Raw genomic sequence first — 20,239 nt, 5'->3', positions numbered from 1 at the left:
CAATAACCTATTTGGAGTAACTGTTATCCCTTGTTTACATATATTTCCATTTTATATGTAGAATGAACAAAGCACATTTTGTATTTACCCAAAGACCATAACCCCAGGGAACTGATATTTTCTCCTATAACCCCATGTTAAATATAAATAAACCTATTTGAATAACTAGTCAATTCAAGATTACAACTCTTCATCTTTTTCCCAAGGAAATAATGGAATTTCAAAGTGATAGTACACTTTGAATAGAGACTGGTGTTTCTCAATCATTTTATAATTAAATCCCACCTGTTCCAACAATTTCTAGTGAAGTTGATCAGTCTTCACGGGAAATTCTTAGGGTTCAGGGCATTTGACACCATTATAATGTTTTCACTCTTCTTTCTTTAGAAACAACTTAACCACAAACATTTCCATCCTTCTGCATACCCAATCCGAAACTGAATAGAAAAAACCATTGAAAATGTAACCCCTTTTCTCTGGAAAAGAAATGTACATTTCGTCAACATTCACCATGCCACCCTCTAAATCAGCAAGCCAACAGTACCACACATACTAACATCCCCTCACTTTTCCCAAGCATGCGACAGAAGCTCCACCAACTAAGAACGGCCATGCACCGAATGCACAATTCCTCACTGCTCGGCCATCTGTATGCTACCCTTAGAAATTGAAAACACCCATACACTACAATTTGCTCTTCCTCCAACCACCTTCACCACGTTCTGCAATCCTTCATATACGTTTATTCTCCGCATTTTAACGCCAATAACAACTTCTCCACGCATTCAATCACCATTGAAACCGCCATTTTAATACAAAACGACTCCAAGTGGGGCTATTTGCAAATTACATCGGTACCTTACTAGAAGTTAGGTAAAACGTGATCTAGTACGTATTTCATCACATATAAACTGTACTCTCTATGAACCACTTTTTGATCAATCAGAGACTATACACCGCTTGGTGAAAACTCCATGCGTACTAACCTTAGAACGATCAGTTGTTCTTTTGAAACGGGTGTAAATTCCTGTATATCGGCATTTCAGTGTCATCTTACACTAATTTTCCCCACACTAGTTAACCCTGCTCTACAACTTCTTACACTTCCCCCATCGTAATGCATTTCTGATGATAGAATGTTAATTAACATTAAAACGCTGGTAAGTTAAGCTTAATTAACGTTCGCGTCTTTCAGCGTCTCTATGGCTTTATCACATTTCGCTATCTCTATATTCCAGGGAGAAACAGTCCGTTTGTTTCCATGCCACTATTTATTTCCCCTAAACACTCCCATCGCATTATACACTTTATTGACTATTTTCCAAGGCAGATCTACCCTACTTTCTCAAATAATAATTTATTAGTCACATCACTTAATACCCCTAGTAAAACCTATTCTATAATGTCCACAACTGTATTACTGAATATTACAGAAGCCTTAATGTCTTATTCTAGTACAGCACCTCAAATATCACTGTGTTTTTATCTTTGCTTATACTATTATTTTAACTTTATTCAGTGTATTAAATCCTATTTCATATAATTGTCCTTCTAATTCAGCTTATTTATAATGTAATGCACTTTCTTATCTCTTTTTAACACCTATTGCAATTTTTACAATTGTCTTTTAACTCATTATCCAGTCAATGTTTTATGCTTATGTATAACTTATCTTGCCCAATATTTATCGATTTCGTTCCTCTTCCCAGTGAGAGTTAAATGCGCTCTCTTTCTCAAATTACACTTAGTTAACTGTCAGAGAGGCCTGCGCATTCCCAGTTGGTCACAGACACACAGCCTGTTCTTCCTCTTCTTTCTAATCTGCTCATTCATCACAAAGAATTATATTACAGCATTCATTCAATCATTTTTGTTTTTACCTAAAAACAAAACAGTTTATTACCTAACTTAATTCACTTCCTCAACATAAGCTGGTATTATCCTATAGGATTTTTCACACATACCCTTCGTTTTTACCTAAAAACGACCTATAGTTTATCCCCTAGCTTAATACACTTCCTCAACATAAGCTGGTATTATCCTATAGGATTTTTACGACATGACGAGACTACTGTCTAATCGGATCAGCTTGTCTTCATATCCTATTCATCCACCCCGTATTGATCTTTATTCTACATTAGAGCAATATCGTGGCGCGACCTACTGATTTATAAACCCCCGTTTAGCTAGACGGAGCGTTTTATATTCGCAGGATTTCCTTTTTCAGTTGAACGTGGCACAATCAGGCCAGCGTTCTTTCTGTGTTTTAAATATTCACCCGTACAGGCCTTCATTTCAAAGCGGTAGCCATGTGTATTTATTTTCTAAATAATCATCCGTACAGACCTTTTCCTTGAAGCGGTAGCCATGAATATTTTATCTATCTCACTACTTATTTATTTTCTAAACATATAAGCAGACGGCTGTAGCCCTGTGCCTGATTCCAACCACTCAGCCAGAGAGCGCTAAACACTCGCACCAGTCAGCTTACACAACAGTCCCCTGCGAATGACTCAGCAAGGGGGGCCGTCCGAATCACGCACCCGACACCAGCGAAGTTCACAGCCCCCACTTATTTATTCACTAAACATGCATGCACATTCATATTTGTTTATACAATTTCCAAGCCTACACACACACATGCAAATTCATTGAATTTCAAAAAGTTCTTTCGTTTCTATAGTGTTTTAGGAAATTTGAGAGAGAGAGACCTACTTGACGTTCCCCCTACTGGGACAGGATCTCCGAAACAATCTATGCAAACATTATAACTACAGCAAGTTCTTTGCTTACCTTGCTATAGTTAGTTGGCCACCCGTGTTTGCCAGATCCTTCAAAAGACCCCACCGTCAGCCAGAAACGCCCCGGTCTCTCGTCACTCCTGGAAAAATCTCGCCAAGTCTGTAGTGGCAAATCGGTTGAAATATGACACAACCAAGAACTTTGTGAAAGTCAATATAGACTTTTAATACAGCAGTATCATAAGCCGGAGCGCCCCGCGAGACCCACACCCTCCAGAGCTCTCGCTCTTCCTTTTATATCCATGCATACATCATCAGTTCATCCCCCAATGCAAATAGAGTTACATCCCAATCTGTGCGTCCTGCTTGTTCAGCCCAGTAACGCCCACATCTGCTTTCGGCCAGATAATGATGACAAGACCCTTGTTTTGACCTAAAGATAATATACGTCCCTCTTCCTGTGGCCTGTGTTTTAGACCCTGTAATTAACTCCATGTGTCCCTCTGCATGTGTCTTTCATCTCCTCCAGCTTCAGTGTCCAGCTGCCCTGTGATTGATGTCTAATCCATCAGTTGGTCATTTGGCTGACCCCCTCCTTTTTCTATCCCTTTGATCTTTGTATGCCCAGCTGGTCTAGGAGTGTTTCTCAGCTATCCCATACCCCCACGGCCTCCATCCGCTTCCTGCCCCACACAACAGACAATGCACTTTACCAGAACAGGAAATGAACCCATATGTGTATCTTTCTCTTGTGTTACCAAATCATGTATATAATCTCTCCCACATAACCAATTTCTCCCACAGTGGACAGTATGATATCCACATGAACAGTATGATGAGTTGTGAAATGGCTCCACGGCTTCCCAGCAGCCATTTCATGTTGCCTGCTTTTTACCACAAATGGTTTGACAAGCAACATTAGGCTTATATATTAGCCTGGTCACCAATCTGTTTGTGTTAGCTTGCCAATTCCATCCCTGGTGTGTCATTGTTTGGCATGATAAATGACAATGACAGAAGTGTATTTGGTAAGACAGCACAAACTGATCTGGAACCAGGCTAACATTTATAGCTATGATCATTAGCAGGAGTTCTTGGCCTTGTTTTTATATTGCTGACTAAACTGCTGAGCGCTTCAGTCGATGAGGCATGCTAGGATGGCATAGGTCCTCCTGGGGATCTTCTCTTGAGATGGGCCAAATCCCAATCAGTGGGTATACAGTGCATTCAGAAAGTATTCAGACCTTTTGACTTTTTCCACATTTTGTTACTTTAAGCCTTATTCTAAAATTGATAAAATAAAACATTTTCCTCATCAATCTACACACAATACCCCATAATGACAAAAAGAAAACAGGTTTTCAGAAATGTTTGCAAATTTATATTTTAAAAAACAAACATATATTTACTGAAGTATTCAGACCCTTTGCTATGAGACTCGAAATTGAGCTCAGGTGCATCCTGTTTCCATTGATCATCTTTGAGGTGTTTCTACAACTTTATTGCAGTCCATCTGTGGTAAATTCAATTGATTGTACATGATTTGGAAAGGCACACACCTGTCTACATATGGTCCCACAGTTGACCGTGCATGGCCTCCATCATTCTTAAACTAAAGAAGTTTGGAACCACTAAGACTCTTCCTAGAGCTGGCCGCACGGCCAAACTCAGCAATCGGGGGAGAAGGGCCTTGGTTAGGGAGGTGACCAAGAACCCGAGCTCCAGAGTTCCCCTGTGGAGATGGGAGAACCTTCCAGAAGGACAACCTTCTCTGCAGCACTCCGCCAATCAGGCCTTTATGGTAGAGTGGCCAGACAGAAGCCACTCCTCAGTAAAAGGCACATGACAGCCCACTTGGAGTTTGCCAAGAGGCACCTGAAAGGACTCTCAGACCATGAGAAACAAGACTCTCTGGTCTGATGAAACCAAGATTGAACTCTTTGGCCTGAATGCCAAGCGTCACGTCTGGAGGAAACCTGACACCATCCCAATGTGGTGGCAGCATCATGCTGTGGGGATGTTTTTCAGTGGCAGGGACTGGGAGACTAGTCAGGAGCGAGGGAAAGATAAATGAAGCAAAGTACAGAGTGCGCTCAGGACCTCAGAGTGTGGTGAAGGTTCACCTTCCAACAGGACAATGACCCTAAGCACACAGCCAAGACAATGCAGCCAGAGCCCGGACTTGGACCCATTCTAACATCTCTGGAGAGACCTGAAAATAGCTGTGCAGCGACGCTCCCCATCCAACCTGACAGAGCTTGAGAGGATCTGCGGAGAAGGGGAGAAATTCTCCAAAAACAGGTCTACCAAGCTTTTAGCATCACAACCAAGAAGACTCGAGGCTGTAATCGCTGCCAGAGGTGCTTCAACAAAGTACTGAGTAAAGGGTATGAATACTTATGTAAATGTAATATTTCAGTTTTTATTTTTAATACATTTGCAAACATTTAAAAACATCTAAAAAGCTGTTTTTGCTTTGTCATTATGGGGTATTGTGTGTAGATTGATGAGGAGAAAAAACAATTTAATTAATTTTAGAATAAGGCTGTAACATAACAAAATGTGGAAAAAGTCAAGGGGTCTGAACACTATTCCGAATACACTGTACATGCAGTCCTCATCATGGGCAATGCTGAGACTAAGTTTTATGGGAGCAGAGACATGGTATTCCCCTTTGGATAGTCTGCTGGAATTCTGTCTCGGCATGAAAATATCCCACAGTCAGTCGATGTTCCCATCTGGCTTTTGCAGCGGGTGAGGGTAGGGTACTGTCAAACCTGTTGCATTGTTTAAGGTAAAACATATCTGCCTTACCAAACAAGCACGTTATTTAAGAGCACATTCCTTGCTTGTGAATACCACAATACATGGATTCATTTTTAGTTGTTATAATCTGTGATGTGTTAGTTATCCTATCATCAATTAAATAAATGTAGGCTATTTGTTTATGTAAAACATGTCACGCCCCTTGCTTAGCGAGTACCACTTCCCCCTGATTCAGCTCATACCAAGGTTCGAACTCAGGACCTCTGCCTTGCAAACACACGTGACTTCCCTCCTGAAGTGTCTTACCAAGTCGTACTAGCTAGCTATCAAGCAGCGCAGGTGACTTCCCTCCTGAAGTGTCTTACCAAGTCGTACTAGCTAGCTATCAAGCAACGCACGTGACTTCCCTCCTGAAGTGTCTTACCAAGTCGTACTAGCTAGCTATCAAGCAGCGCACGTGACTTCCCTCCTGAAGTGTCTTACCAAGTCGTACTAGCTAGCTATCAAGCAGCGCACGTGACTTCCCTCCTGAAGTGTCTTACCAAGTCGTACTAGCTAGCTATCAAGCAACGCACGTGACTTCCCACCTGAAGTGTCTTACCAAGTCGTACTAGCTAGCTATCAAGCAGCGCACGTGGGGACACTTCAGGCTGAGGAATCAGTTTCACAGATCTCCATCTGCTACATTTACATTTAGTAGAATTTGATTCTGTTTTCTGAAAATAATTGTCTTGCTGATGTTGATTTAACAGAAGAGTAGAACTCTACATGATATTGGCTGCAACAACTTTTAAAAGTGATTCTGTCTTGTAATGTAGGATGTGGGAATGTATTGATTTTATACTGGTGTTTATACAGTAGCTTGACTGTCTTTTGTTCTAATCTGTCTATGTCACTGTCCAGGCTGGTGTAAAGGGGAAACTTGGCAGGCTACTGGGGGTTTTTGAGGTAAGCCTCACAAACTGTCAATCATCATGTCATAGCACACTGTAGCATAGCACTGTATATTACATATCATGCAACACATGTCAAAACATTTCTCTCATTACAACATTATTATTAAGCCCTACTTCCTCATACCTTAGACCAGTGATATTCAAAGTCATGGTCGCGACCCCACGTGGGAACTGCAGTGGGGTTGCCGCATAAATTATATTTAGGGAACAAACCATTAAGAGTACAGATTTAGAAAATGTATTTTATTGAGTAAATGTATTTATTTGTTACTTTTGATAAGAAAGACAAATTAAATGAATTCAAGGTTATTTGTTGATGTAAATTAACATTTACTGGTATGGGGTCGGTTTCAGCCGGGACCTCAAAAAATGGTGTCCCAGCTGAAATTACCACACAACACACCACAAAAATGTTACGCCCTGCATGCAATACAGAAACACTGTATAAAGGGTTTATTATGATATGAAGCTGTTTGTCTGTCCCTGTAGCACAACCAGGACAGGAAACACAGGACATACGTCTATGTCCTGACTGTGACAGAGGCCATGGAGGACTGGGAGGATTCTGTCAACATCGGTAGGCTTCCACTGTACATGAAGACATCTGGTTAGGGAACTTCTACTGTACATGAAGACATCTGGTTAGGGAACTTCTACTGTACATGAAGAAAACTGGTTAGGGAACTTCTACTGTACATGAAGACATCTGGTTAGGGAACTTCTACTGTACATGAAGACATCTGGTTAGGGAACACTATTTTCTCACATCTTTGTAGACCTTTATGCACGTCTTTTGTCGAAGCATTTCCTCTCTGACACAATTGGTGGGAAACTGGGAACTTCTGAGAAATTTAGACAAACAACCTTTTCTTAATACACCTACGCAACTACGTCTCTCTCACACCCCGGGCCCTTTTCACTCTCCGAGTCTGTGATGTTATAATAATAATAATAATGTTGACATCAAAACATTGGAACACACACAAACACATTTGTGCCTCATAAAACAAAAAGGTTTTGATCTCCTAAGCAGTCAGGGCCGTGAAATGAGGTACTTAACGAAAATCATCAGATGATATTTTCTAATTCCATTCATAGAGAGTGTATCAAAGTCAGGTTCATGTACGTTTCCCTTTGAAGAGAATTTGTATCATGAAAAGACAAAAGCACGAATACTGCTTGGAGTTTGTAAATTCAAGTGGCTCTTTGGGGGGGTTCATGCATAGTACTCATGTTGTATCAAAAAATGAATTCTTTAAATAAGTAAAATTAGAATGCATTTATGTAATTTGTCCAACGTTATTAATAGGGGAAAGAAATGTAACACTTTAATATTATGACTGTACAGTGCCTTCAGGCGGTGAATCTGACTGTTGTTCTAAGTCAATATACAGGTCAGGATATCTGTTTGTCAAAGATCAGTGTCTCAATGGCTCATTGACAGTTGACCCTCGCAAGGCCGGTAGTCCATCATGGACCAGACTTCTTGGGAGCAAGAATTTCACAGTGTCATCAATATTCATTTTCATTTCAAGCTGCTGAATCATGAATTTGATACATTCATTTTACGAGCTTTTTGCATAGGTCACATGTACATCACTGTTCTCTCCTGGGTGGATCTGTGGAACATCAAAGTGGAGCAGATGAGCCATGTTCCTAAAATGGCTACTGTACATACCAAATTATGTATGTGTCTTGGTTATCTTTTAATGTATTAAAAACAATTATCAGTGCCAAATAATCAGTGATTTTGTATCTACTGACTGTACTATTGACTGATGTTCCAATCAATCAAAAGTCTAAATTGTAAATCTCAGCATTAAAAGGAGTTAAAATGAACCTCTTAAATGTAAAGTCCCCATATTTAGGGACCCTATTAGATGTTTTATTCAATTCAGTCTGGTATGAGAATGGTAGCACTATCTGCAAAAGCAGGGTGTCTACGGAAATCTGAGTATCTTGGCTATTTATCCATGCCTTAAAATCTTTGGTGTGATTTATTACCATATATGGGCATATGAATGTATAAGGGCAGACTGAGCAGTTTACCTCATTTCAAGATCCCGAGGTGTTCGTGGTGATTGTATGGAGATTGTAACAGCCGGTTAATGGCGTCCCTTGAGAAAGCAAGAACAAGATGTATAGCAGGAGAAGTGCAGTATTATCATAAGGAGACATATACTTGAAATACGGAAGAGGAATGGAGGGGAAAAGAGAGGCAGAGGAGGTCTGAGAGGGGGAGGAAGAGGTTGCGATTGAGTCTGTTAAAAATGATGGAAAAAAGCTGAAATGGTTTGTTAGAGAAGAATGCTAGAAAGTGTAAGCAGAGTGAGCTGAGGACAGGAGGAGAAATGAAAGTGAATGAGGTCGAAGTATCGGAGGTGGTTGGTGTTGTGAAGTTCTCTGAGCCTTATGCTTGCACCGAGAGTCAGGATAAAGATGAGTCTGTGACAGTAGGAGTGAAGTTTTTGGAACAAGTGGACCCTTGCCTTTTGGCTGATCTATTTGTGGTTTCAGGGTGGGTGAAAACCGAGTTGGGTGCTGTGGAATCGGTGAGGGTAACCAGAAGTGGTCTTGTGATAATTGTTTGTGTTTCTGCTGGTCAGAGGGAACAGGCGCTCTGCGTTAAATGAATGGGGGCAAGACGTTAATTGTTTTGCTCTCAAGAAAAGGGTGCCATTGAAAGAAGTGATTTCTGGGGTAGCAGTAAAAGCTGACCAACTGAAGGGGAAGATTCCCGGTGGGGAAGCGTGAGTGGTGAAACAGAAGAGTCATTGTCTGGTTCTTTTTGTTTTAATGTTGAGTCTTCGTGTACAAACTTTTGTGCCGAATACATTAAGATGTTACAGGTGTCAAGCTTATGGGCATGTGGTAGCAGTGTGTAGGAGGGAGGTTCCTAGGTGGTAGCAGTGTGTAGGAGGGAGGTTCCTAGGTGGTAGCAGTGTGTAGGAGGGAGGTTCCTAGGTGGTAGCAGTGTGTAGGAGGGAGGTTCCTAGGTGGTAGCAGTGTGTAGGAGGGAGGTTCCTAGGTGGTAGCAGTGTGTAGGAGGGAGGTTCCTAGGTGGTAGCAGTGTGTAAGGAGGGAGGTTCCTAGGTGGTAGCAGTGTGTAGGAGGGAGGTTCCTAGGTGGTAGGTGTCCTAGGTGGTAGCAGTGTGGTTCCTAGGTGGTAGCAGTGTGTAGGAGGGAGGTTCCTAGGTGGTAGCAGTGTGTAGGAGGGAGGTTCCTAGGTGGTAGCAGTGTGTAGGAGGGAGGTTCCTAGGTGGTAGCAGTGTGTAGGAGGGAGGTTCCTAGGTGGTAGCAGTGTGTAGGAGGGAGGTTCCTAGGTGGTAGCAGTGTGTAGGAGGGAGGTTCCTAGGTGGTAGCAGTGTGTAGGAGGGAGGTTCCTAGGTGGTAGCAGTGTGTAGGAGGGAGGTTCCTAGGTGGTAGCAGTGTGTAGGAGGGAGGTTCCTAGGTGGTAGCAGTGTGTAGGAGGGAGGTTCCTAGGTGGTAGCAGTGTGTAGGAGGGAGGTTCCTAGGTGGTAGCAGTGTGTAGGAGGGAGGTTCCTAGGTGGTAGCAGTGTGTAGGAGGGAGGTTCCTAGGTGGTAGCAGTGTGGAGGGAGGTGGTGGTAGCAGTGTGTAGGAGGGAGGTTCCTAGGTGGTAGCAGTGTGTAGGAGGGAGGTTCCTAGGTGGTAGCAGTGTGTAGGAGGGAGGTTCCTAGGTGGTAGCAGTGTGTAGGAGGGAGGTTCCTAGGTGGTAGCAGTGTGTAGGAGGGAGGTTCCTAGGTGGTAGCAGTGTGTAGGAGGGAGGATCCTAGGTGGCAGCAGTGTGTAGGAGGGAGGTTCCTAGGTGGTAGCAGTGTGTAGGAGGGAGGTTCCTAGGTGGTAGCAGTGTGTAGGAGGGAGGTTCCTAGGTGGTAGCAGTGTGTAGGAGGGAGGATCCTAGGTGGTAGCAGTGTGTAGGAGGGAGGATCCTAGGTGGTAGCAGTGTGTAGGAGGGAGGATCCTAGGTGGCAGCAGTGTGTATGAGGGAGGATCCTAGGTGGCAGCAGTGTGTATGAGGGAGGATCCTAGGTGGCAGCAGTGTGTAGGAGGGAGGTTCCTAGGTGGTAGCAGTGTGTAGGAGGGAGGTTCCTAGGTGGCAGCAGTGTGTAGGAGGGAGGTTCCTAGGTGGTAGCAGTGTGTAGGAGGGAGGTTCCTAGGTGGTAGCAGTGTGTAGGAGGGAGGATCCTAGGTGGTAGCAGTGTGTAGGAGGGAGGTTCCTAGGTGGCAGCAGTGTGTAGGAGGGATGTTCCTAGGTGGCAGTGTGTAGGAGGGAGGTTCCTAGGTGGTAGCAGTGTGTAGGAGGGAGGATCCTAGGTGGCAGCAGTGTGTAGGTGGTGGCAGCAGTGTGTCCTAGGAGGGAGGATCCTAGGTGGTAGCAGTGTGTAGGAGGGAGGTTCCTAGGTGGTAGTGTGTAGGAGGGAGGTTCCTAGGTGGTAGCAGTGTGTAGGAGGGAGGTTCCTAGGTGGTAGCAGTGTGTAGGAGGGAGGTTCCTAGGTGGTAGCAGTGTGTAGGAGGGAGGTTCCTAGGTGGTAGCAGTGTGTAGGAGGGAGGTTCCTAGGTGGCAGCAGTGTGTAGGAGGGAGGTGGTGGTAGCAGTGTGTAGGAGGGAGGTTCCTAGGTGGCAGCAGTGTGTAGGAGGGAGGTTCCTAGGTGGTAGCAGTGTGTAGGAGGGAGGTTCCTAGGTGGTAGCAGTGTGTAGGAGGGAGGTTCCTAGGTGGTGGTAGCAGTGTGTAGGAGGGAGGTTCCTAGGTGGTAGCAGTGTGTAGGAGGGAGGTTCCTAGGTGGTAGCAGTGTGTAGGAGGGAGGTTCCTAGGTGGCAGCAGTGTGGAGGAGGGAGGGAGGTGTGTAGGAGGGAGGTTCCTAGGTGGAGGGAGGTTCCTAGGTGGTAGCAGTGGTGTGTGTAGGAGGGAGGTTCCTAGGTGGCAGCAGTGTGTAGGAGAGAGGTTCCTAGGTGGTAGCAGTGTGTAGGAGAGAGGTTCCTAGGTGGTAGCAGTGTGTAGGAGAGAGGTTCCTAGGTGGTAGCAGTGTGTAGGAGGGAGGTTCCTAGGTGGTAGCAGTGTGTAGGAGGGAGGTTCCTAGGTGGCAGCAGTGTGTAGGAGGGAGGTTCCTAGGTGGCAGCAGTGTGTAGGAGGGAGGTTCCTAGGTGGCAGCAGTGTGTAGGAGGAGGTTCCTAGGTGGTAGCAGTGTGTAGGAGGGAGGATCCTAGGTGGTAGCAGTGTGTAGGAGGGAGGTTCCTAGGTGGTAGCAGTGTGGAGGGAGGTTCCTAGGGCAGGGAGGGGAGGTTCCTAGGTGGTAGCAGTGTGTAGGAGGGAGGTTCCTAGGTGGCAGCAGTGTGTAGGAGGGAGGTTCCTGGCAGGTGGGAGGGAGGATCAGTGTGTAGGAGGGAGGTTCCTAGGTGGTAGCAGTGTGTAGGAGGGAGGATCCTAGGTGGCAGCAGTGTGTAGGAGGGAGGATCCTAGGTGGCAGCAGTGTGTAGGAGGGAGGATCCTAGGTGGTAGCAGTGTGTAGGAGGGATGATCCTAGGTGGCAGCAGTGTGTAGGAGGGATGTTCAGTGGTGCAGTAGGAGGGAGGTTCCTAGGTGGTAGCAGTGTGTAGGAGGGAGGATCCTAGGTGGCAGCAGTGTGTAGGAGGGAGGTTCCTAGGTGGGAGCAGTAGGAGGGAGGATCAGTGGCAGCAGTGTGTAGGAGGGAGGTTCCTAGGTGGCAGCAGTGTGTAGGAGGGAGGTCCTCAGCAGTGTGTAGGTTCCTAGGTGGTAGCAGTGTGTAGGAGGGAGGTTCCTAGGTGGCAGCAGTGTGTAGGAGGGAGGATCCTAGGAGGTGTGTAGGTTCCTAGGTGGTAGCAGTGTGTAGGAGGGAGGTTCCTAGGTGGCAGCAGTGTGTAGGAGGGAGGTTCCTAGGTGGCAGCAGTGTGTAGGAGGGAGGTTCCTAGGTGGCAGCAGTGTGTAGGAGGGAGGTTCCTAGGTGGTAGCAGTGTGTAGGAGGGAGGTTCCTAGGTGGTAGCAGTGTGTAGGAGGGAGGTTCCTAGGTGGTAGCAGTGTGTAGGAGGGAGGTTCCTAGGTGGCAGCAGTGTGTAGGAGGGAGGTTCCTAGGTGGTAGCAGTGTGTAGGAGGGAGGTTCCTAGGTGGCAGCAGTGTGTAGGAGGGAGGTTCCTAGGTGGTGGTAGCAGTGTGTAGGAGGGAGGATCCTAGGTGGTAGCAGTGTTTCTAGGTGGTAGCAGTGTGTAGGAGGGAGGATCCTAGGTGGCAGCAGTGTAGGAGGGAGGATCCTAGGTGGCAGCAGTGTGTAGGAGGGAGGATCCTAGGTGGTAGCAGTGTGTAGGAGGGATGATCAGGTGCAGTGTGTAGGAGGGATGTTCCTAGGTGGTAGCAGTGTGTAGGAGGGAGGTTCCTAGGTGGTAGCAGTGTGTAGGAGGGAGGATCCTAGGTGGCAGCAGTGTGTAGGAGGGAGGATCCTAGGTGGCAGCAGTGTGTAGGAGGGAGGATCCTAGGTGGTAGCAGTGTGTAGGAGGGAGGATCCTAGGTGGCAGCAGTGTGTAGGAGGGAGGTTCCTAGGTGGCAGCAGTGTGTAGGAGGGAGGTTCCTAGGTGGTAGCAGTGTGTAGGAGGGAGGTTCCTAGGTGGCAGCAGTGTGTAGGAGGGAGGTTCCTAGGTGGCAGCAGTGTGTAGGAGGGAGGTTCCTAGGTGGCAGCAGTGTGTAGGAGGGAGGTTCCTAGGTGGTAGCAGTGTGTAGGAGGGAGGTTCCTAGGTGGCAGCAGTGTGTAGGAGGGAGGTTCCTAGGTGGCAGCAGTGTGTAGGAGGGAGGTTCCTAGGTGGCAGCAGTGTGTAGGAGGGAGGTTCCTAGGTGGCAGCAGTGTGTAGGAGGGAGGTTCCTAGGTGGCAGCAGTGTGTAGGAGGCATTCAATAACAACAATGTCACAAGGAGAGCGAAAAGGGGGGGGTCTCCATTCCTGTTTCTGTGAAGGACTATAATGCCAGCATGGGGGGTGTCAACCTATCTGATGCTCTGATAAACTACTACCAGGTTCTCCACAAGACCAGGAAGTGGTATACGACTTTTATCTACCACTTTGTGGACATTGCTACAGTAAATGCTTTCATTCTCCACAAGCAGATGGCCAAAGCAAAAGGTCAAACCCCTCTCTCCCAGTTGGCCTTCTGAGAGCTGCTGGTGTTGGAAATGGTTGAATTGGGGGCCCAAAGCAACCTCACAATCACCACAAGCCCCCCCCACCACCACTATCCAACACACATGCCAAAAAAAACAAAAAGGAAGAACTGCAAGCATTGCACAAAACACAGGGGGGAAAAAGGGGGAAATGCCAGTTCGCTTTTTGTTTCCAGGCAGAGAGGGACTGCTTCAAAGACTATCACTACATGCACAAGCTACGGTGAAAGCGAAATCTAATCATCTACACCTGGGATTTAAAATGAACACGAATGCAATTTGTAAATATTTCAGCTTTTTATTTTTGCACCTTTTTTTAGTGAAGGACACGTGTGTTTGATAAGAAATGTTATATTTTTTTAATGTATATCTGTTGCTTCTATATTGTATTCTGAACTATGTAACTCCTATCTTCTGATTATTTCCTCATAATCTCCCAGACGTTGTCTTTCCAAATATACCAAGTTTTGGCATGTCAGAATCATGTAATTACACATGAATAGCAGTTACTTTTGGGTATGTATATTTAGGCGGAAATCTAAATTGTGCCATTACATTTAAGAGGTTAAAATGACTCGTATAGAGGCTGACCCCAGTTTAGTTGGCAGGAGACAGCTTGTAAAAACTGAGAGAGGAACAAGCAGACAGACTGACAGATGGTCTCTGTTGTCATTTGAGATACTGACCGAGGGACACGTCCATGTATACAGTAATACGTCCCTAGCCACCTGAACTCTGACCTACTGGATATATTGACTGAAAAAATGCTGTCAGTTGTTTTCACACCATCATCACCTCTATGTCAAACACCTGTTGATCTTCAGTAATGTCAGCATATTGCTGGATGTCTAAATTAAATGCTTGTATTTGAAGAATGGTTTGGAAAAACAGTATTCAATGTCCACTTGTGTTTTGATCCACACTTTTTTCTTTATGCAAACTAAGTGTCAAATTATGAGATGAAACTGGCCAAATTCTGTTTTGAATGAGTTACTTGTACATTTGTTTGTTTAATATTTACATGAAGACTTTTTCCATGTTCTGTAACTAAAATATGTGGTATCTGTGCAAATTAGTGTCAAGTAAACATTGTACGGTAGAAAACACCGAACTGTGTTAGCTAACTAGACACTTTCTACATGTTAAGACGTGGACTAGATCCCAGAAATTATCACCATAATTGGTTTAGGATGTGGTAGCAGGTGTTTAAAATATAACGTTTGACAAGGGACCCTGTAACTCAAAACGTGAACTATTTGTAGCCGGTCTGAAAAAAAGTGCTGATCTTTCGTTCCCTTCACCTATATAAATAGAATTCAGGCCTGTTCACAAGGTGCATGCATGTTTGCTGTGCACAGTTGTTTTCCATGCTTCGTCACTACCTGCACTGTCTCCCCCTCCCTCCCTCTGTCCTCTCTTGCCTTTTACAAGTCCCATGACTGTGCCTGGCCAGGCTCTACATTTGTGGGCTTGTCTTACAAGTGGAGTACCTCAGTAACCCCCCATACACAACACTACGCCCCCCTCAGTAACCCATTTTAATGTTAGAGGACACTTTTGAATGCCTTTTACAAAATACTTGAATGATAAAATATGGGTAGCATTTGGAAGCCAGGAGAAAGGGGTTTTGAAGAGATGTATAAATCATGTTAACTGACAGTTAACCAGACAATGTTTTTTATGGGAAATCTTTATACTGAGGCTTAGGTGGGAAGCTTCATCAACACCACAGGATAAAATACAGAAATGTCCAGTTGTACTATGGGTAAAGTTCTCAACATTCAGTGGTGTTACATTTTTCAGTATTTCAGCACTGGTTGGTGTGAAGGGGTGGGGAAAATGTGTAGCTGCTTACAGAGGTTTAGCCAGTGTTCATGTTGATATGCTAATTGGGAAGTCCAACAAAAGCAGAAAAGTAATAACACTTTCTGAATGTCACATGCATCTGTTAAAGTAACAAAGACCTACTTTAAGGAAAGTTTTGATTAGTTCCTAATACATTGTAATGTACATTCAGGCAGTCAGGGAAAAACAAACAGTAATCATTGTTGGCTTATTACAAAAACTGAGAATCGTTGTATACATCAGTTTTTAGATCCTATTACTCTGTTAACCTGCTAAACTCTGAGTGGTTGTTTTGGACCCGGTACAGGGTCCGGCGATGACATTTGAAAGCTGCAGTCCTTTTTGGAAATTTAACTCAAATCTTACTGCTGGCAATGTCATAAGAATATCCTTGTATACATCCTCCACATGCGTCATTGATCTAGCACATTGTTTACAATAGGAAAAGTGAATGGGAAAAGAGGTTTGAAGTTTCCTCACCTGTCTGTGTCTTATATTTAAAAAAAGAAGCAAACTCCATAACTTGAAAGCCCTGATTGCTAAGGTAATTTTAAGATGTCAGGCTTGAAAATCCGTTCAGCCATTTTGGCACAGTGACTCACGACCCAAACCAGACGCAACTGGTGGCCAAGAGATGTCATGTGATCTCATATTGCTATCTAGTGGATGAACTGGGAATCAGACAGGGGATATATTTACATCAATAGATAGAGACTTGAGCTTTTTCCTCATATGCCTTCAGAAAGTATTCACAACCCTTGACTATCCACATTTTGTTGTGCTAAAGCCTGAATATAAAAGTTATTCAATTGAGATGTTGCGTCACTGATCTAAACACAATGTGGAATTGTGTTTTTAGAAATGTTTACAAATGAATAAATTATAAGCGGAAATGTCTTGAGTCAATAAGTATTCAATCCTTTTGTTATGGCAAGTCTAAGCTCAGGAGTAAAAATGTGCTTAAGTGATTTGTTAACTTTTGCTCACTCTGTGCAAATCCAATTCAACACATCACTGAGTACCACTCTTCATATTTTCAAGCATGGTGGTGGCAGCATGATGTCATGGGTATGCTTGTCATCTTCAAGGACTCTGGAGTTTTTTTAGGAAGAAAATAAACGGAACAGAGCTAAGTAAAGGCTAAATCCTAGAGGAAAACTTGGTTCAATCTGCTTCCCAACAGACACTGGGTGACAAATTCACCTTTCAGCAGAACAATAACCTAAAACTCTAAGCCAAATATACACTGGAGTTGGTTACCAAGACTACCATGAGTGTTCCTGAGTGGCCAAGTTACAGTTTTGGCTTAAATGGGATGGATAAACTATGGCAAGACTTAAAAATGACTCTCTAGCAATGATCAACAACCAACTTGACAGAACTTGAATTTCTTTAAAAGAATATTTGGCAAATATTGTAAAATCCAGATGTACAAAGCTCTTAGACTTACCAAGGAAGACTCTCAGCTGTAATCACTGCCCAATGTGATTCGATCATGTATTGACTCGGGGTTGCATACTTATCTAAACAAGATATTTTCCATAAATAAAATGTCACATTTTGTGTAGATTGTTGACAGAAAATGACATACATTTGAATCCCACTTTCTAACACACAAAATGTGTTTAAAGTTTAGGGGTGTGATTACTTTCTGAAGGCGCTGATAATCATTCACGGAAAATTAAAGCATGGCACGTTGCACAAGCCCGGCGCTTTTAAAATGGCTGTCTTTATGGGTAAAATGCCATTTTTGTTTGTTTACCCCCCCCACACACACACAGAGCACTAAGCATGTATTTGTAGGTTGTTTTTTTATACTGACATGTACTTTGAGGGTAGTATACAATAATGTGTCGTTTAGAAAGTGCCACTAGGGGGTGGCAGTTTAAGAGGTTAATACAGCCCTCTGACCTTTTCTCTCTGCTGTACCTCTTTCAGGTAGGAAACGGAAGTGGTTCAATATCGACGAGGCTATCCGGGTGCTGCAAAGCCACAAGCCTGTCCACGCAGAGTACCTGCGCCGACTCACAGCCACTTGTAATCCCACATGCAGCTCCACCTGTTGCGGCCCCACCAATGGCAACACCTGGGTGTTCCCCATGACGGACGACAATGCCCCTGACTACGTCAACTCCACCACAGGGGACAGATAGAGGACCTCCCTCGGTCAACAGATAGGATAGCCGCCATCAGAGGAACCAGCATCATAAGAGGACCTAGCCTAGGTGCCAGTCGGTTTCTGCTGTCCTGCTAACTCCTTGTGGACTTGTCATGTTTGGCTTGACAATGACAGTAATGGAGTATGGCAAGAGCACAAACTGATCTGGGACCAAGCCAAGGAGGACCCAAGAGGACTCTAGAGTGGAAGTACCCAGAATAGACATTTTGCATGGATTCCTTTCTGTGTTGATTCTTAATTTGTACGCTATGAACTGTCTAAGTTAAAAGGAATTCATTATTTTATTAGGGGGCATGAAGAGTGTGAAAATGTGTCAAATGGATATTCAATATTTTTCTTTGTATATTGTTTTTATCAACTGTCATCAGCCAAATAAGGATATATATTATTAATAAAAACTGGATCTTAAAGCTAATCTCTGTTAATGAGATCCATTAGTCATCAGCTTTCTATCATTAGAATGACGTCAACCTCTGTGAAAAGGTCCTTTGTTTCAAGTTATTCTTACAAGTTCATCTTACATTTTGATTATGTAAGGTCAAAGACTACAGTCTATGGTCAGAGTGCAGCACTTTGGTGAACTGCTTTCTGCTTGAAGTAGCTCTGATAGGCCAATAGAGGGTAGTGTTACCTCTGGAAAGGCTTATTTCCTTGATGTCAAAACCCCAAATGCAGCTCAGTTTAGGGCAAAGGTAGGAAACCTTTGTCAGGGTGCCAGAACATAATTATTTAGTATTTATTTGGACCCCCACTTAGCTGCTGTTGAGGCAGTGGCTGCTCTTCCTGGGGTCCAAACGGGAAACAACTCAAATAAAATGCATAATATATACACAATACTTGCAGAAAGTATTCACACCCTCTCACTTTTTACACTTTTTTTGTTACACCCTGAATTTAAAAAGAATACAATAAAGGTTTTTGTCACTGGCCAACACACAATACCACATAATATCAAAGTGGAATTATTTTTACATATTAATAAAAAATGTAAAGCTGAATTGTCTTTAGATAACAAGTATTCAACCCCTTTGTTATGGCAATCCAAATAAGTTCAGAAGTAAAAATGAGCTTGAGTCACATAGGTTGCATGGACTCTGTGTGTAATAATAGTGTTTAACATGATTTTTGAATGACTACCTCGTTTCTGTACCCCACGCATACAATTATCTGTAAGGTACCTAGGCTACCTGGGGCGGCAGGTAGCCTAGTGGTTAGAGCGTTGGACTATTCATCGAAAGGTTTCTAGATCAAATTCCCAGGCTGACAAGGTAAACATCTGTTGTTCTACCCCTGAACAAGGCAGTTAACCCACTGTTCCTAGGTCGTCATTGAAAATAAGAATTTGTTCTTAACTGACTTGCCTAGTTAAATAAAGGAAAAATAAAAAGCAGTGAATTTCAAACACAGATTCAACCACAAAGACCAGAGAGGTTTTCCAATGCCTCATAAATAAGGTCACCTATTGTTAGATGGTAAAAACAGACATTGAATAGCCCTTTGAGCATGGTGAAGTTATTAATTACCCTTTTGATGGTGTATCAATGCACTCAGTCCCTACAAAGTTACAGGCACCCTTCCTAACTCAGTTGCCAGAGAGGAAGGAAACCGCTCATGGATTTCATCATGAGGCCAATGATGACTTTAAGCCTCTACAGAATAAAAATATTCCAAAACACGCAACAAGGCACTAAAGTAGTACTGCAAAGAAATGTGGCAAAGTGATCAAATTTGTCCGGAATACAAAGTGTTATGTTTGGGGCAAATCCAGTAAAATACGTCACAGAGTACCACTCCATATTTTCAAGCAAAGTGGGGTATGCTTGTAATCATTTAGTACTGGGGAGTTTTGAAGCTAAGCACAGGCAAAATCCTACAGGAAAACCTGGTTCAGTCTTCTTTCCACCAGACACTGGGAGATTAATTCACCTTTCAGTGGGACAGGGACAATGACCTAAAACACAAGGCCAAATCTACACTAGAGTTGCTTATACCAAGAAGACAGTGGCCTAGTTACAGTTTTGACTTGAGGCTACTTGAAAATCGATGGCAAGACATGAAAATGATTGTTTAGCAATGATCATCAACCAATTTGACAGAGCTTGAAGAATTTTGACAATTATGGGCAAATGTTGCACAATCCAGAGACTTACCCAGAAAGACTAATAGCCATAATCACTGCCAAAGGTACTTCAACAAAGTATTGACTCCTGGAAGTGAGTACTTGTCAATGAGGTATTTCTGTATTTAATTTTCAATATATTTGCAAATATTTCTGAAAACATTTTTTCACTTTGCCATTATGGGGTATTGTGTGTGGATGGGTGAGAAAAGTATCAATTTAATCAATTTTGAATTCAGGCTGTAACACGTTTTTGGGGGGAAAGAAGTCAAAGGGTTTTGATTACTTTTTGAAAACAAAGTAAATATACATAGCACTATATTTACATTACAATTTAGTCATTTGGCAGATGCTCCCATCCAGAGCTAGTGCATTCATCTCTAGATAGCCAGGCGAGAAAACCCCATAATTGCGTGGATGCTACCATCGATCCACGATTTCTGGTTAGG

General features: G+C 43.6%; 1 protein-coding gene and 1 long non-coding RNA gene across 4 annotated transcripts in view; both read left to right on the top strand.

Annotated features, from left to right (window-relative positions):
* The window catches only part of LOC118380946 (diphosphoinositol polyphosphate phosphohydrolase 3-beta-like), a 41,397-nt gene extending 23,311 nt beyond the window's left edge, over positions 1-18,086 (top strand). The window contains exons 3-5 of the mRNA XM_052465996.1: positions 6,411-6,455; positions 6,953-7,040; positions 17,431-18,086. Of these exons, the coding sequence (XP_052321956.1) occupies positions 6,411-6,455; positions 6,953-7,040; positions 17,431-17,645 (348 nt within the window). The 3' untranslated portion in view covers positions 17,646-18,086. The remainder of the gene's footprint in view (positions 1-6,410; positions 6,456-6,952; positions 7,041-17,430) is intronic.
* On the top strand, positions 10,183-13,253 carry LOC127908279 (uncharacterized). 3 transcript variants are annotated; one of them, XR_008066559.1, is made up of 4 exons: positions 10,183-10,258; positions 10,355-10,546; positions 12,908-12,939; positions 13,036-13,253. It is a non-coding gene; the product is annotated as an uncharacterized LOC127908279 (long non-coding RNA). The 3 variants fall into 3 exon arrangements; XR_008066558.1 differs by having other exon boundaries at positions 10,214-10,546; positions 13,164-13,253; XR_008066560.1 differs by lacking the exons at positions 12,908-12,939; positions 13,036-13,253 and adding exons at positions 11,912-11,943; positions 12,542-12,631 and having other exon boundaries at positions 10,214-10,546.
* Positions 18,087-20,239: the final 2,153 nt, after the last annotated feature.

This window comes from Oncorhynchus keta, chromosome 17, assembly GCF_023373465.1.
Source record: "Oncorhynchus keta strain PuntledgeMale-10-30-2019 chromosome 17, Oket_V2, whole genome shotgun sequence".
Taxonomy (NCBI): domain Eukaryota; kingdom Metazoa; phylum Chordata; class Actinopteri; order Salmoniformes; family Salmonidae; genus Oncorhynchus; species Oncorhynchus keta.
This window is presented reverse-complemented; position numbering and strand designations above follow the sequence as displayed.